Source organism: Agelaius phoeniceus, chromosome 24, assembly GCF_051311805.1.
Source record: "Agelaius phoeniceus isolate bAgePho1 chromosome 24, bAgePho1.hap1, whole genome shotgun sequence".
Lineage (NCBI taxonomy): Eukaryota > Metazoa > Chordata > Aves > Passeriformes > Icteridae > Agelaius > Agelaius phoeniceus.
Window position 1 is genome coordinate 4337984 of NC_135288.1, and position 16824 is coordinate 4354807.

The 16824-nt window shown below is 42.1% G+C and overlaps 1 protein-coding gene and 1 long non-coding RNA gene across 2 annotated transcripts; one reads left to right on the forward strand and one right to left on the reverse strand.

Annotated features, from left to right (window-relative positions):
- Nucleotides 1-7690: 7690 nt before the first annotated feature.
- On the reverse strand, nt 7691-16234 carry LOC143695675 (uncharacterized). Its single transcript, XR_013185118.1, has 6 exons — nt 16137-16234; nt 11895-12008; nt 10738-11047; nt 10412-10645; nt 8917-9012; nt 7691-8649 (listed from the first exon to the last, which is right to left on the reverse strand). It is a non-coding gene; the product is annotated as an uncharacterized LOC143695675 (long non-coding RNA).
- UTS2 (urotensin 2) lies at nt 9501-13386 on the forward strand. The gene is made up of 4 exons (XM_054648002.2): nt 9501-9726; nt 11928-12026; nt 12517-12560; nt 13196-13386. The coding sequence occupies exons 1-4, from the start codon at nt 9624-9626 to the stop codon at nt 13310-13312; spliced, it is 363 nt and encodes a 120-aa protein (XP_054503977.1). The 5' UTR covers nt 9501-9623; the 3' UTR covers nt 13313-13386.
- Nucleotides 16235-16824: the final 590 nt, after the last annotated feature.

The following is a 16824-nucleotide window of genomic DNA, read 5'->3' on the forward strand; positions in this document are numbered from 1 at the left end:
CCTTCCTTCCAATCAAAGAAATATGTGGATAATCTTACCTGTGACTTCTGTCATTTGAGAGTACTGAGGCCTGAATTAATGATAAACAGATTTTGTTGGCACACACATCTGCTGTCAAATGTGTGCAGATGATACAGTTCCATTTCACAGCAATGCACCGTCCCCAGCCAGCTCTGGTGGCCTCAGTTCCTCTGCTGCCTCCCCCTGCCATTTTCCCTGGGCTGACACTGAGGGGATGAAGGGACAGCTCTGAGCCAGCAGGGCCAGGTGGCACCAGGTCAGCACCCAGCAGGGACATTTTTCCCCCTCCAAGAGTGGAGAAATGGCAGCAAAAGCATCTGCAGAAAAACCAAGCTCAGTGAAGTGGCTGCACAGCTCTGATTTGAACAATGGAGCTTGTGGGGGTTGTTTGTCTCTGGTTTTTGTTGTTTTTAGGCTGGGGGAGCTCTCCCCCCCACATTGCCTTTGTTTCCCAAATATTACATGGAGCAGGTCAGGACGAAGGCAGGATCGACTGGAAGCATCTGCCAGCATGGTTTTTTTGTTCCCTAGAGTGAATACCCCTTTGTGGGTGAAACACCTTTTCTTTTGTATATTTTTGCTATTAATACAGCTGTTGTTGTTATTGTGTGTCTCATTCCACTGCTTTCTGGTGTTAGGAAATTGCTATTTCAAACCATGATCTCTCCTTCACTGGAAGGGGTAGGGGAAAGAAGAGTGGCTTATTTGGAGCTTAATTCCTTCCAAGCTGCAGGGAGACTGAAGCCTTTCAGTACTCAAAGGGAAGTTCTAAAGAAGAGGGAGAGGGACTTTGTACACTGACAGTGACAGGACAAAGGGGAATGGTTTTAAACTAGAAGAAATTTCAATTAGGTGTTAAGAAAGAAAGAAAGAAATTCTTTAAAAAAAGTAAAGAAAGAAAGTTTTTACTTAAAAGAGTGGTGAGGCCCTGGGAGAGCTTGCCCAGAGAAGCTGGGTTTGCCCCATCCCTGGAATTGCTCAAGGTTAGACAGGACATGGAGCATCCTGATCTATTGGTAAGATCCCTGCCCATGGCAGGGGAGTAGAACCAGATGATCTTTAAGGTCCCTTCCAGCCCAAATAATATTTTAATTCTATGGTAACTCTGAGTTTTAAGTGTTCTCTGCTTTCTGTGCATGTCTATTTTTTGACAGTCATTTAATTTATTATATGGCAAGCAAAATGGAACTGGGAATGCCCTGATGACTCTCAAGCAGCCCAGGTGGCTGAGGATGAGGTAACAGCCAGATGCAAGCTTTTTGAATTTCCATCTGTTTTTCTTGGAAGTCAGAAAGTGTCCTCTTAGCCAGGCCATGTACAGAGGCCCAAGTGATGTCAGCAGAGTTCTGAGGGCATGGAAGAAAGAGAAAAATCTCTTTAAGATAAGTATAAGCAGAGGAGCCTGCTGCCTTTTTATTGCATCCAGAACCAGCACCATTTCCTGGCATAGTTAGTGGCACCAGTAATTAAAATTATGTTCATCACATCCCTTGGCTTTGAAATTTCTTGCAAGAGTTGTGTGGCTAAGGAAAGTAAAAGGTTCATAGCAAAAGGGTTTCTGTTTCTCACCTCCTGTACAATCAGGAGTTTCTGTGCCTAATGCTTCTGGATGGTAGAGACTCTGAGACTGCAGGGGCTCCTTTAAAACATGTAAATTTCAAATAATTTTCTTAAAGCAGAATATCATTTCTTATTTTCAGTCTTTCTATCAGATCCTTCACAGGACAGAAGTAGAGTCTTCTCTGGGAGAAGAGACTACCTTTTGCACAGATGATGCAAAAACCTTTGAGGGAGATGTTCCATGCCAATGAGACAACACACAGGAAATACCAACAGGCAACTTGTACCCCCTCCACTTGACTTTTTGTCACCTGTTTGAAAGTCAGGGTAAGTTTCATTCTTAAAACTACACAAAGTCTTATTTTATAGGTGTCACCTCAGGTCCTCTCTCAGCTGGGAACAAACCTTTCCTACTACAGGGGGCTGGAAGAGGAGCTTCTCCACCCCACAGGTTCTGTGTTAGCTGAGCATAACAGCTGCTGGATATTGTCCCTGCCCTCACTGTAATAAGAAATTTTAATACAATCTACAACAAAAAATGGAATTTCTCTCTAACATCAATTTGGCAGAAGTTTGCTGTGATATCACCAATGGTTTCCTTTCACCTTCTGGATCCTGGGTGGCTGCCAGGTCAAGCACCAGACTCTACTGAACCAAAGTGGATTGTACTTCAACAAAAACCTGAACACATCCTGAAACCAGGGAAGATCTCTCCTGTTCCAATCTATTTGCTTTAAGAAAATAAATTTTATTTGATTTAGCGAATGGAAAATTGCACACACAGACACCTACTTCAATTTAAGGATGACTTATCACTTAGTGTACCTTAAACCTATTACACCTACTCTCAGTTTACATAACCCAAACTGAAACAAGCCACTCAAAACTGAAATAAAATATCCAAGTTACCCCTTTAAGTCAGTTTTAAAACAAATCTTAGTTTACTTCACCTCACTTTTCTCCTGCATACAAACACTTCAGCAGGTTTAAAACAAACCAAATTTGGAAAAAGAAAAAGAGAAAGGTGAGTGGAGAGGTAAAAGAGACAATGTACCTTTAGTTACAATACCATAGACTTTAGAAATATTAAAAAAAATCCTTCTAGTATTCAGAGCTTTGATATTTTGATACTGTCAATTCAGAACAAGCATAAACCATTTAACCTGAAGAGAACACTAAGCAGGCCTGCCAGGAAGCAGGAATTCTTTGCTAAACTGGAATACAGCTCTTAAACAGTGAAGATCCTACAGGTCTGACTGCCAAGAAAACACATTCATTTACAAAACAACCTTGAAGGACTGCTTTAAACCTCAAGTTGCCCAGTGAGACCCATGCCAACCCTCCCCCGTTAAATACACGTATTTGCCCTGAAATGTGAATCACTGAGCCTGCAGAGATTCCATTTAATTAATAAAAAACTCTGATAGCAAAGGATTAAAGGGATTATGCAGCCAGAAAACAAAGTAAAAAAATTAAAGTCTGCTTTTGTGTGCCATTCATTTACTGCCTACGCTGAGTGGACGACAGCTAAATGCCAAAGATTATTAGCATTCCTCTTAATTAGTCAGTGGCTCCTGCCCACACACTGAACTACCTGAAATTTGTCCTCTGATATCAGCTATGGATATTGGAGTGATAAGTAATCCTAAGCCTCTGTGATAAAAACAGGAAGAACATGAGTACAACAAATGTGAAGAGCTAGATAGAAAATTTTTTTAAAAAAGCACAAGGACACCTGTGACAAAACTGTTTTGTTCTATCACCACTGTAGATTAAAGTCCTTATCCTCTAGCTCTTAGAAAATGAAACAGGGCAGAGAGTAAAACAATGAACAGATAGTAAACTATTACTAAGTTTCCAATTAAATGATTTGTAGTAAGAAACTAATGAGTCAGAGCACCATGCAATTAACAGAGTATGAAGTAGTTTCAGGCAGGGAAATCTGGAAGGTGATTCTTATTGCCTCTTGCAATTTGTTACTTTACTGTTTCTGCACTTCCTCCCTTTGGGCCAGAGAAAATACAAGACAACAGCCTGGCCTGCCCACTCCATCATCCTAACTACAAAGAAAAGAATCAGCAGTGAATTGCTGCTTCCCTTTTTGACATTAGTAGTACCAGTTTTTGAAAAAATTGCATTCGTAGCCCTAGGAGACAGAAGTGTTAAGCTGGAATTCACTCCTTTAAATCCTCAGCTGAACAGCTGTCTGTGTAGGCAGCCTCCAGGAAATAATTTGTTTGGAAAACCCCTCAATACTCTACTTAAAAATAATGAATGGTGTAAGTTTAAGAACAGAACAAGAGTGAAAAATATCATAGTATGTAGCAATCACACCTATCTCTGCAGCAGGATTAGCTTGATATTTTTTTATTACAACCTAAATTAAACCTCAGGAAGGCTGTGCTATTGCTTTAAAAAGAAAAATGCTACCCCCAAAATCCAGCCAAAGACACAAACAGACATCCCCAAGCCAACCAAACACACCCTGACGCCTCACAAACCCAACCCAAACACACACACACTGACATCCCAATGTAAATACACACACACCCCTGACACCCTCAAAATCCAGCCCAAGACACAAACACACCAACATTCCCAACACAAACACACCAACACCCCCAGACCTGTATGCTCCTCCAAACCCAGCCACACAAACACACCCAACACCCCCAAACCCAACCACACACACAAACACACTGACCCCCAAAAACAAACACACCAGCACCTCTAAACCCCAACACACAGAGAACACATTGACCCCCCAAACATAAACACACCAACACCCCCAAACACAAACATGAACACAATGACCCCCCCCAACCTCACCACAGACACATTGACCCCCCCAAACCCAGCCAGCCACACACACCCCATCTCCCACACCCAAACATGCATCCCCAAAGCCCCCCAAACTCAAACACATCAGCAGCCTCAAACCCAACCAAATACACACCATCCCCCCCAAAACAAAACCCCCACACAAACACAGCGATCCCCCAAACTCAAACACATCCCCAGCCGAACACACCGACCCTGGACCCTCCCTAAACCCAAACCCAGCCCAAGCCCAAGCCCCCGCAGGTCCCGCAGCGCCACCTCCCGGGGCCAGCGCCCCCCGAGCCGGGCACAGAGCCCGGGGGGACCCCGAGATCACCCGGCCCTGCCCCTTCCCTTCCCTACATTCCCAGCTCCTGCCCCTGCCCTTCCCAGCCTTTCCCATCTCCTGCCCTTCCCAGCCCCTCTCTGCCCCCACACTCCCCACCCAACTCAGGGGAAAAGGATTGCAGTTCTGGCTAGCTCAGAGCTGATTTGGACTACCCCGCATTACTGAAATATTTGTAAAGGTTTTACCTTGAAAATGTCTCACCACAGAGTTCTCTGCGACAAAGAAACCCAAATTGGGAAATTTTACCAATTGCAAGGTTCCAAGTGGAGCAGTGTGACAGAAATGTGTGCACCTCTCATAAAATGGGCCCAAGCCTCCTGCTTGCCCTACAGCTGGGACTGATGGAACAAGGATGGACAGAGCTACACAAACAGCCTGTGCCTGCCTGTCAGCTGCTTTGTGCTGCTTTCTCTGATGACCACTGTATTGACCAGAAAAATGAAATAAAGCAGTTTTTATTTTGCTTTTATCCAGATCACAATTTCTTATTAGAGTTGAACAGATTATTTGGGATACCTTGGGATAGCAGGTGAAAGGCACAGAGAAAGTTCCAGCCTTGCTGCAGATGTGTTCCTCTCCTTCCTTACACACTCTGCTGTCATAATTTCAGTTTTAAAAATAAACTATAATTGCGTAGCTAGTTCCATTACATTTTTTTTTTGGTGAAAGAAACCTTATTTCAAGATCTGGTTTCTGCTCCTCAGTTTGCATCTGCGTTATCCAGAATTCAATTCCCATAAGATATTGACGTGCTGCGTTTCCAAGTCTCAGTCATGCCAGATTTACTTTCCTCCACGTCAAGCAGCGTGAAGGTTCAGGTTGGTAATTCTGCAGTGCTGAGAGGACAGGGCAAGCAGGGACCAGTCTGTCAAGCTTCACTTGGAGAATATACCCAGACTACAGTGGGCCAAAGAGCAAAAGGGTTTTTTCCCCTCAAACTGGTGGAAATTATACAGAGCAGCAGTGTTTTGGCAGCTGTGATCCTGTGCTCAAGAATTTTACATCTTGCCAATTCTGTAGTAAAATAAAATATCTTCAGAGAGGCCTAAGGAGCCACCATCACACAGGGGTGTGTGTCCAGGCAAGCACATTCTCACCCACACACCTTCAACCCAGCTCAGAACAAGAGAGCCTAGGTCAGAACCTCTCAGAGGCATTACAAAACATTAAAAGAAATTCTGAAGATTAAATACTCCTGTGCATTACAGCTCACACACAGTGAGCAGAGGAAGCATCTTCAAAAAGAAAGTTAACAGCAGGTTGTGGTTAGTTTTTTCCTTTGGTTTCCATATTCTCCACACAGGCTATTTTCAGCACACATTAAAAGGCATAGTATAAATAGGGCAACGTAATTTGGTAGCAGAAAAAACCACCTTATTGCATATATGATCTCACAAGGTAGCTATTTCAGTGTGCAAAATAAATCTAGAAATCATCTTACGTAGCTGAATAATCAGCTAAAATGTTAAACTTTCAGTGAAAATAAACTTTTTAGGTGTTAATGAGAACAGGTATCAGCAGTGACAGCAAAGCAGAATACCCCAAACCCCTGTACAATAGCCCCTACCAGAAAAATTAATAACAGTGCAAATATTTTTCCAGCCAACATGTATGACTCACTGCAGCAACATGTTAAGTTAAAATTGTAGTAAAATTCAATGAAGAGATGGGTACTCAAACAACAACAAGCTCATCTGCAATTACAGTGCCAGTACAAAATCATTCTACTGCACACCTCTCTTCTTGTAAACTAAACTCAAGCCAGAGTTTTACACTAGAAATTACATCCTCTGAAGAAGTCCCTCATACAAATGCTCCTGGTAAATCACACTCAAATTCCTGGTTTTCTGTCACAATACTTGACTAATAACAATTCATGCTTGCTTGCCATAAACCAGTTGGCAACAGGGCAAAGAACTGTTGCATTATAGATTACATTTCATCCATACTATTTTACACAGAAGTAGATAATTTTTGGTGATGTATGTGATTAGTTTCATTGAGTCTTATTTTTTTTCAACGTTGTCTTGGCTATACTAGCAACTTGTTCTTCATGAGCCATCATATTGTTTCTTCTGAATGAAGGATGATCTTTTAGGATAGGTTATATTTATATATCATATTTATATATTTAAATATATTATACTTATATATTTATATTTAAATATATTATATATTTATATTTAAATATATTTATTGCTTAGATTTTGTTCAGGAATTTGTTCAGGAATTTTATCTACTGTAATACTTACTTTGTTCAGTAATTTATCTACTGTAATAATTTTACTACTGTAATTTATCTACCTACTGCTGCCCTGAGGCACTTCCAAAACTAAATAAGCATAAATAAGAACTTTGAAAACTCTCCCCACAAAATTCTGCAGAAGAGTTTCAAATCAAGAACTTCCAAGTTCTCAAAGTGCCATTCCCATTGAGTTCCCTCTCCCATGGACCCAGGGCTCTGTACCTTTGTTTGGGTTGAGCTGTTTCCTTGCTTGGCCATGATGACGTTGGCACTGTCGCCCCAGGGAGATGCCTTTGACATTTTGGGAGAGCAAAGAGTGCAGAAGTGACAAAGGAGAGTGGCTAAGTGACAAAGGAGAGTGGCTAAGTGACAAAGGAGAGTGGCTAAGTGACACCTCCAGCCCTAAGCAGAGGCAATAATCCTCGGGCAGGTTGCCCAAGTTGAGCATGACGCACTCCAGGAGGGCTCTGAGATGCTGAATCTTCCTTGAGGAAAGACAAAGGACAGCAGCTGCTGGTCAGAGTGCTTCATTAGCTTTCCTTGGAGGATGCCTAGGGTGAATATTGATAATACCATTGTCATTGATAGTTCACTGAAGGAGAAGCATTTGTACAGAGCATCCAGCACCAACAGTGAGATCATGCATCAAATCAGAGCTAATTACTGTCTGCAGTTTTGGAACAAGAGCTGCATGACTCAGATGAGGAGAGAGAATTCCTCTCTTGCTGCTTATCTCTCTCACAGGGAAGCACAGGGAAAGGGGAATAAAACACATTAGGTTAATTCTGTGGAGAAATTCTTTTGTCATAAACATTCAGTTCAGCAGAGAAGTGCAGAGAAAAAGGATTTGTAGTACAGATAATTGAAGCATATGTTCAATAGTCGAGGCAAGTCAAACACCAGCCCTCCCTGTGCACACAGGGAAGTTTAGGCTGGCAGGACCTCTGCAGGTCCTTTCCCACCTCTCCAACACCCACCTGTGCACTCAGATCAGAGCACTGAACTCACACAGGGATGCCAAGGATATTATCAAGCTTCATTTTGAAATTCTGTCCCATTCTATCCTTGGATCTATTCAAACCTGACTAGACACACTCCTGGACCAGCTGTCCTGGCTGGCCCTGCTTGCAGCAGGGGAATTGGAGTATGAGATTTCCAGATTTCCAACCTCAACTTCTTTCAGAGCTCACTGTGTTTAGCCCACCCATGGACTGCTCTCCATGCAGGTTTTTAGACCTGCAGCAGAAATATTTCTGTTCTATATGACTGATGCAGCCAATTTGAAATTAGTCTTAGGAGCCACAGGATGCACAATATAAAAATTAATCTTCTATAGGAAATGCTTATTAAAAAAAAAAAGAGAAGTTCACACCTTTTGCAACTTATCACAAAATTCAGCATAAGGAAACAACTTTAGTAACATTAGTTGGATTTCATAGTATTTTGAAGAGCATTTGAAGACAAAAACATTTGAGTAGAGAGGCAGAAAAGTAACAAACCTCAATTTGTTACAAACAAGCATTATCTTCTCACCATTAAAAGGAAAGGATATTGCCACATACTTACATTTTTTGTTATTTTCAAGGCTCTATACAGTTGGATATGACACTGCATAGAGAATGGAGGGGAGAGACCAGTCCAGTCAGTCCTTGCTCTGTGATATGATAAATCAAATTTTAAGTTAAGGAGACAAAATAGGCTAGATGGAGGGAAACAAGGACTAAAGGGATGAGATGACATAAGGCAACTCCTGTGGTAGCATTAGGCAAAAGCAATAGGCAAACAGGGGAAAAACCTTGCTAACATACTCAGAATTAAGTAGTTAGTTCCAACTGAAGGAGAAGATAAGTGAAATGGAAAATGATCTTCCAGTCTACAGAGAGACCTGTGTTTAACATCAACCAAAGTAGTTTATATGTACCAAGAAGTCTCCAGATGGAAGCTGCACTTTCTCTGCCAAGACAATTCTCTAGGGCACCATTGGATGAGGTCTTCCCAAATAAATAGGTGTGAAATTCTGCAAGGGAGAGCAAAACAAATTAAAAAATTGAATTCTCCTAGTATTTTCTTTGTAAGTTCACAAGCTTTTTTAACTCCTTCTCTTTTTTACTTTTTTTCTGGCACAACAAATACAACACAACACATTCATCCATCTCACAAAAGAGAGAGGAAAAAAAAAAATTGCATTTCATATCAGATGCTTTGCGTCAAGACTGCTGAGGCTCATAAATCAGCTGTCTATTGCCCTGGTCATTTCAACCAACGTCTGACCCTTTGTTAACTCATGATTTATAACTGAAAGTTACTTTTTTTTTAATGCCAGATTTATAAACTTTACTGTGCTTGGTTTGATATAATATCCATTTTGTACACCAAGCTATAAGACAGTAAATTTATTGTCTATGAACTGTTACCTTGAAAAATTACATCAATGCAAAGTGGTTTTCATTTAGAATCAATGGGCAATAAATTCATTGGATTTTTTTTTTTGAAGGGGGGAGAGAACATGATGGTGTTTATGAGGTCATGAGTGGCTATATAATGGGAGAAACTGGGAGCTGAGGCTCCAGTTAGCCAGGAGTTCTGAGTTCCAGGGTTGGACACAACAGAACATCCAACACAGCAAGGATGCATAAACTGATACTTTGCTGTCTCATTATCATCTGCTTCTCCTGTCCTCTCTTGTCTCTCCCCATCATCAATGCCAGTGAGATGTCTTATCAACACTCAGGTAAGAGAATTTTGACTTTAATGGTTATCATGCAGGGGTTGGAGCAGGAAAAGCAGCAGTGTGCTTTCCAAGGGGCCTGGATCTGTGCTGCTCAGCTGCAGGAGAAGCAGGAGGACAGCAGCAGCACAAGGGACACAGCAGTGGGTGCTGGTCTTGTACAATGGGGAGCTTGGGTGCCCTAAATAGTTACCTCTGCTGCTTTGAGAGCCAGGAAACAAAAGGATGCATTGAGGAGAAAAAGGCATCTGAGCCTTGCAGCACTGAATGTGAGCTGGCATTCAGTGTCTGGGCATTCATAGGCACTGGGTAACTTAAAGAAGCTTGGCTGTACAGTCTCTCCTGCTTCTACCCTTTGAAATAAGCTATTTTGTGTTTAAAAACAGGGAAACCTGGTGCAAACATCAAGAACAGGCAAATCTCTCTTAGACTTCTATGTACTGAGAATGCTATTTGTTTGCACTAATTTAGATTCCATCCAGCCCAGGGGAAGAATAAATCTTTACTTGAGAAAGTGATGCTCAAAGTTTGAAATGGCTCAGAATAAATGCACAGCAGAATCTGGAAGGTTACTATCATCAGACCTGACTGGTTCTGGAAGACTTTCTGAAATGAGTTCTGAAAGAACAGGCAAACCAATGCAGAAGTTATTGCATAAAGCTGACTATTAAAAAGTGGATGCTCTTACCTGCTTTGCAACAGCTGCTCTGCTGGTTCATAGGTATCAGCAGTCCCCAGTCTGCTCTGAAAATCTTGGACTGCTAAGCCAGCATCTCCTCAAGCCTTCCACAATGTAATTTGCATTTCCAGGTACCCCTGACTCAATATGAGTAATATCTGTCACATCATAGCTGGCTCTAGCCATTATTGCATTAGGTTCAAGTCACTGTGCTTAGATCTTCCCTGCTAATGTAAAGACTCTCTGGGAAGGAGAAGACACAGAAGAGGAACTCTTTTAAAGAGGGTTGGTTTTGGGTTGGGTTTTTCCTTTTTTAAATCTCAAAGCAAATTTACCTGCTAGCACTGCTCTGATTTAAAGAATAATCCATGGCCAGAGATGCAGATTGTCTCCACACAGCACTGGGAATTTTTTGTATTCTTATTCTGAGTCCTATAAGGAAATCCCTGCTGTCCTTTGCAAATGTCCTTTTGTGCAGTGAGTAAACCAATAACAGGCATGTCCAAGATCTTCAAATTCCTGATCTTTGTGCAAGTTTTTGAAATGTTGGGAGATTATTTCAGTTTGTTTTCTTACATGTCCATGTGAGGAGCTACAGTCACACCCATTCCTGCAGGTCAGAGCACTGGAACTCCACAGGGTCACCTACAAATCCAATTACAAAATTATATTAATCTACACAAATAGTGTTTGATAATGACACCCTCTGGTTGCCCACAATTTGGGATGTCTGCTATGTATTAGCAAAGATTAAATTTACTGCTCAGGTTACAAGAACCCAAGTTACCTGGAATATTGCACTGTTCAGGGATTCTATTGGCAACCTGCCTTGGGGCACAGGCTAGCCACAGAATTCTGAATTCTTTATGCATAGACAAATTAATTCTATCAGCTACCAGCAAGCTGTTGTGTTGGAAAAACTGGTAACATCTGTACTGGTACACACATTAAATGAGAGATGACTGAAATACACCAAGAAGCACAGCTGCCAAAATAAGTTGTAAGTTTTTCTACCTTTATTCCTGCCCTTCCACAACTTCCACTGCATTTGGTAATTGCAAGACTGAGCAGGTTAATAGGTCTCAAACAGGAAGTTTTGCCTTTATTCATAGGAAAGCAGCAGCACAGGAACTATTTCATAAAGAAATAAACTAAAGTAAAATTTTTAAAATTACATCCAAGTCTGGGCTGTATACTGGAAGGATGAGGTTGAGTACCTCAAGTGACAGGAGGGGCTGCTGCTGTCAAAAACTCTTGTAACAAAACTTCTGCCAGAGAAATGAGAATCTAAGATTAACATCAGGAAGGTTTCTCTTTTCTCAAAGCTTTGGAAGGAAAACCAACTCTCCCTTTTAGAAGAATTAAATAAGGATGGGTGGGTTGGTGCTTTCATGAAAATCTTCAACAGACCTGTGGGGTCTGTGGGGCCAACAGACCTGATGAGAAAGCCCCTGAGACAGACTGAAACAAGGATGCAGAGCAAAAGACTCACCCTGTGCCTGTTTCTGTCACCTTGCCTTGGCAGCTGATGAAGACTCGAGGTTAAACCTGGAGAGGTTGGGCAGCCTGGGAAGCTCCTCCCTGCTCCAGCTCCTGGGGACCCTGACTGAGGACAGCAAAGCAGGTGAGCATTCAGCACAGCAATGGAGTGCCCATGCTTCACACCTCCAGCTCCCACAGATATCACAGCCCAGGTGATTGCTAAAACTCCCAGGTGTTTGCTAAAATACAATGTTATCTGTAAGCAACAAGCAGCTGTCATTGAGTTAACTGGGATTTTGGGGAACCTGCAGAGTAGCCATGCCTGCAGCTCAACACCACCTCAAAATCTCCAAATGAGTGCTGCAAAACTTCCAGACAGCAAAACCAGGGCAAGGAGAAGGTTGGCCAAAGAGGAGATGGCAGGCAAAGAAAATAGCAGTCTTACAAAACATCAATACTTGCAGAAAGTGCAGAATCAGTGGCAATGGATGGTTTAGGAAGCAATAGATGTTACCCTTGGATATTCCATTCCAAGACCTCTGTCAGCTGTAGCATTATGGCACATGAGAATTACTTGCCTAATTCATGATTCCTAAATGGTGAAACATTTCATTGTGTCTCCTCTTTAACAGGTCTTACCCCCAGCAACTACAACCCAGGGGAAAATATCAAAGAAGTAAGTAAATAACCATCTATCACTGAAACAAGAAAAATAAGACTAAACTACACAGAATTGTTGCCAAGAAATCATTTCAGATCAACAGACTTCACAAACAGTATAGACTAAAGTAGTATGCCACAGTGTTCTTGAAGCTGGAATCACTTGGCTGTTAGACAGGAGAGGGGGAAAAATGGGAAAGGAAAAAAAAAAGATATCAAGTAATCCAGATTAAAAAAGAAAAAAAAATGGACTGTTTAGAATTAAGTTGGGTTTGGTGGGGTTTTTTTGTTTGGTTGTTTTTTTTTTTTTCCCCTAGAAAAACAGCTCAGTAAAGGCCAATTCCCAGCTTCATCAGCCCAGGCACCATTTGCACCACCACCAGCCCCAGCACAGGTTACAGAGTATGATCAGCTCTGTTATGAACCATTATGTACATGGAGAGCATCATCCCTGTTCACTTCCTGCTGAATTAAACATAAATGCAGAAGACAGGGCTGAGTTTTAGTGGGACATGCAAAGCAGAGGTTACACTGGGCAGTCCCCTCCTTCCCCCAGTGAGAGCACAGGGCTGGGAGGGCAGGGAGGGTGGAGGATGTACTTTCCCACTGGGAACCACCCCCAGTAACCTCCCCAGTGCTGTTTGATTTCAGAATTTCTACAGGAACCATCCTCAAAATGCTTTCCTGGGCCGCCTCTTGACCAAGGACAGGAAACAGTACAAGAAACGTGGGAATCTTTCTGAGTGCTTCTGGAAATATTGTGTGTAAACAGGGAACTCCCTGACTGGCTGCATAATTTATACAGATGTCTGAAAACATGTATATAGAGCTGCTTGATTTAAAATGGGAATGAAGAAACACGAAGGCAGCGCCTAACTTTAGACTCTCTGCTACTTGGAAATGAATAAATTCTTGATGTTTTGCAATTATGTTGTGAGCAATGTAGTGATTTTTTTAGAGCTCAGCACAACAGGAAGGAAGTAATGGGAGGAAGAGACAAATACACAATGCAAAGAGAACTTGAGCAGGGGAAGGAAAATTCCCATGGGGTTCTGTGAAAACTCCCAGTAGAGCTCAACTGTGTCTAAGTCCAGAGGCAAGGGGACTTTCTCCTTTGTCACTGATGTAGATTGGGGTGCCAGGAAGAAGTTCAGCAGGTAAGGGATGGCAGCTTAACAATGCCCAGTCCCCCCCTGCCATCCCCAAAACCAATCAGCAATGTCAGATCAGGCATCTGCTCCCACTGCTGCTGGAGATGATTGTTTCTCTCTGTCACTTGTAAAAAAGACCCACAAATTATTTCTCTGCCCAGCCCTCAGCTCCCCATGGCAGGCTGCCTGTGCCCATGGGTTTGAGGAATTGTGTGATTATTATCAAGCACAGTATGGAAGGCAAACGTGGTTATCAATGTCAAGATTTTACACCCAGATTTGGACCATCAGTGGAGGCAGGAATGACAGACACCATGTGAAAGATTCCTGCACACACAGGTGCAGGAAGGTGATACATGGACAGAGATAATCTGGGTTTCCAGGGCAAGCTTCCTTGGACACTCAAGGTACCACTCACTGATAATGTTGTTGTATCTTGGCATGTAACATAAATAAAGGAGTGGACAAAACAAAAAGCCACAGAAAGCCTCTAGCCTGACTCCTCTACATGCAGAGTACCTCCAGATTCTCTCACTCCTGGGTAGCTTCTGATAGTAACTGCAAGAAATAAGAGCTAAACAGGCAGGAATTGTCTCTGGGAGATGCCATTTCTGATAATATCCACAAGCTGTCTGAGCTGTGAACCCCTGCTCAATACATACATTGCATAAACCCCACTCCAGTCAGGGCTCACAGAAAGCTTGAGATAAATACCTAACAGTGATCCACAGCTACATTGATCTCAAGAGCACACATCATAAATCTCTGACTGTGCTGTTTAAACAAAGCCTACAGGTTTAAAACAGCTTGCTCACTTCACATAAATTGTAAGACAGATGATGCCAGCTGTAACAGAGAAAAATGTCCTCAAAGTCAGAGCAGCAGGATGCCCTGTACAGCTATTTGAAATCTTTTAAACATTCATCCTTCTCTTACATAGTGGAGCAAGTCAGTGGCTCTCTGGAAATTACTCCTTTTCTGCTACCTCAGCCAACAAAACTTCTCAGAAAAGACTTGAAATTTATCTAAATGAATAATCAGCTAAGACAGACATAGACAGGGAGAAGTGTAGAGCCTAAAAAGACTGGGGGGGGGAAATATTTTCAAAAACTGCAAGCATAAAGCTAAATAAATAAAATCAGAGTGAAGAATAACAGAAAAGACATTGCAAGAATTAAAAAGTTCACTGGCCATCTACCTGAGAAAGGAAAGAAATGAAGAGCTGTCAGGTGCTGAAGATGGTGTCAAGACAAGGTAATTGATCTATAAATAGTGAAACCTTAGCTTTTAAAACTACAAAATACTTGGTAACATTTACAGCATCTAAAGAAGCAATACCAAATCAATTTATTATTCCAGCTAGGCCAGCTCACAGCAGCAGGGGCTGAGGGGAATTCAGCTAATTCTAATAGATCAGAATTTCATCAGAGCCTGAAACTTTGTCAGGCCCAGTCCTGAAAAGGAAGGAGCTCAGAGTGTCTTTGGACACCACTGGTAGCTCTCAAAGAGAACTGTTTGAGACACTGTGGAGCATCCAAGTGCTCCCTTCCCAAAGGACATTCCTGGCAGATGCCAGATAAACTCAGGCCCAGGTCCAAGAGCAGAGCCTGGCCAGGTGTGGCACAGGAGGGCTGTGGTATTTTCTGGGACCCCCATCGAAGGGAGGAAATGAATCTGACTCCATGTTCTTAGAAGGCTAATTTATTATTTTATGATCTGTATTATATTAAAGAATGCTATACTAAACTGTACTAAAGAATACAGAAAGGATACAGACAGAAGTTTAAAAGATAATAATGAAAACTCGTGATTCTCTCCAGAGCCTCAACACAGCTGGCTGTGATTGGTCATTAAGTAAAAACAATTCACCTGTTGGATAAAGAATCTCCAACCACATTCCAAAACAGCAAAACACAGGAGAAGCAAATGAGATAATATTGTTTTCCTTTTTCTCCGAGGCTTCTCAGCTTCCCAGGAGAGAAATCCTGGGCAAAGACATTTTTCATAAAATATGCCAGTGCCAGGAGGGCAAACTCCCCTTCTCCCCCATCCTGCTGTGACATCCAGCTCCTGCCAGCTTTCAGCTCAGAGCTTCCCCTCACTCCTGCAGGGCACAGACAGGGCTGGGACTGTCACAGAGAACTCTCAGACTGCAGCCAAGGTCTGGAAGGCAGGTTTGCCTTGCCATGGGAAGGTGTAGCTGGGGGAGTCAGCAGCAGCATTCTGAGCCCGTGGGCAGAGGGAGCAGGGGCCAAAGCAGAGCTGCAGCTGGGAGCTCCCAGGAATGTGTGATGGATACCCTGACAGGGACCAGGCTGCTCTGAAGCAAATCTACTACAGAAAACACAGACCCATTACTTCTGAGAATGGGATGATGAAGCATCTCAGGTCCAATTTCTCACCATCTGCCAAAAATACAGCAGTACATGGTGCAGGCTCACCTCTGACATCCACACAAATGTGTAACTGCAGGTTCTCAGCTGTGAGCCAGGACTTGAGCTGGCAGCAGGATGATTGCTACTGAGAATCAGAAATGTGGATAGGCTGAAAGAGCCCAGATCTCTGAAAAAAAAACCATAGATCCAACCCTGAACATTTTTCATTTCACAAGCCATTTCATTTATCCTCATTTTTTGAAATAGATAAAATTTGACTCACATTTTTAAGAATGCTTAAAATGACCAAATAACCCTTTAAAAAAATCAATAAACCCTAAGTAATGATACATCCAATGTTACTTTCAAGATGCCTGTATTTCAAGACACTGCATCACTTACCTCATCAGAAGCAGTTCAGTTATGTACTTTTCTAAGATTACTTCTTTCTTTTCCAATTTCAGTATGATGCTACTTTTGTTCTGTACCTTGTGCTCCCTGCAGTGATTTTGCCTTTCTCCTGCAGGCTTCTTTCAGCACTATCAATCATATCTCTCTGTTATGTCCCTTAAAGCAGAAAAAGATGAACAAATTGTTACTCTGCAATTAGTTAAGAACTTCCCTGCTCTATGAGACATGTTCATGAATTAAACCTATGATTTTTTTTCTCTGTACTTCCTCTAGAACAAAAATTTTTAGAAAAGTCACACAGACAGAAGCTTTAAGTCTTGCATGCCAAATCCCAGCAGTTTAG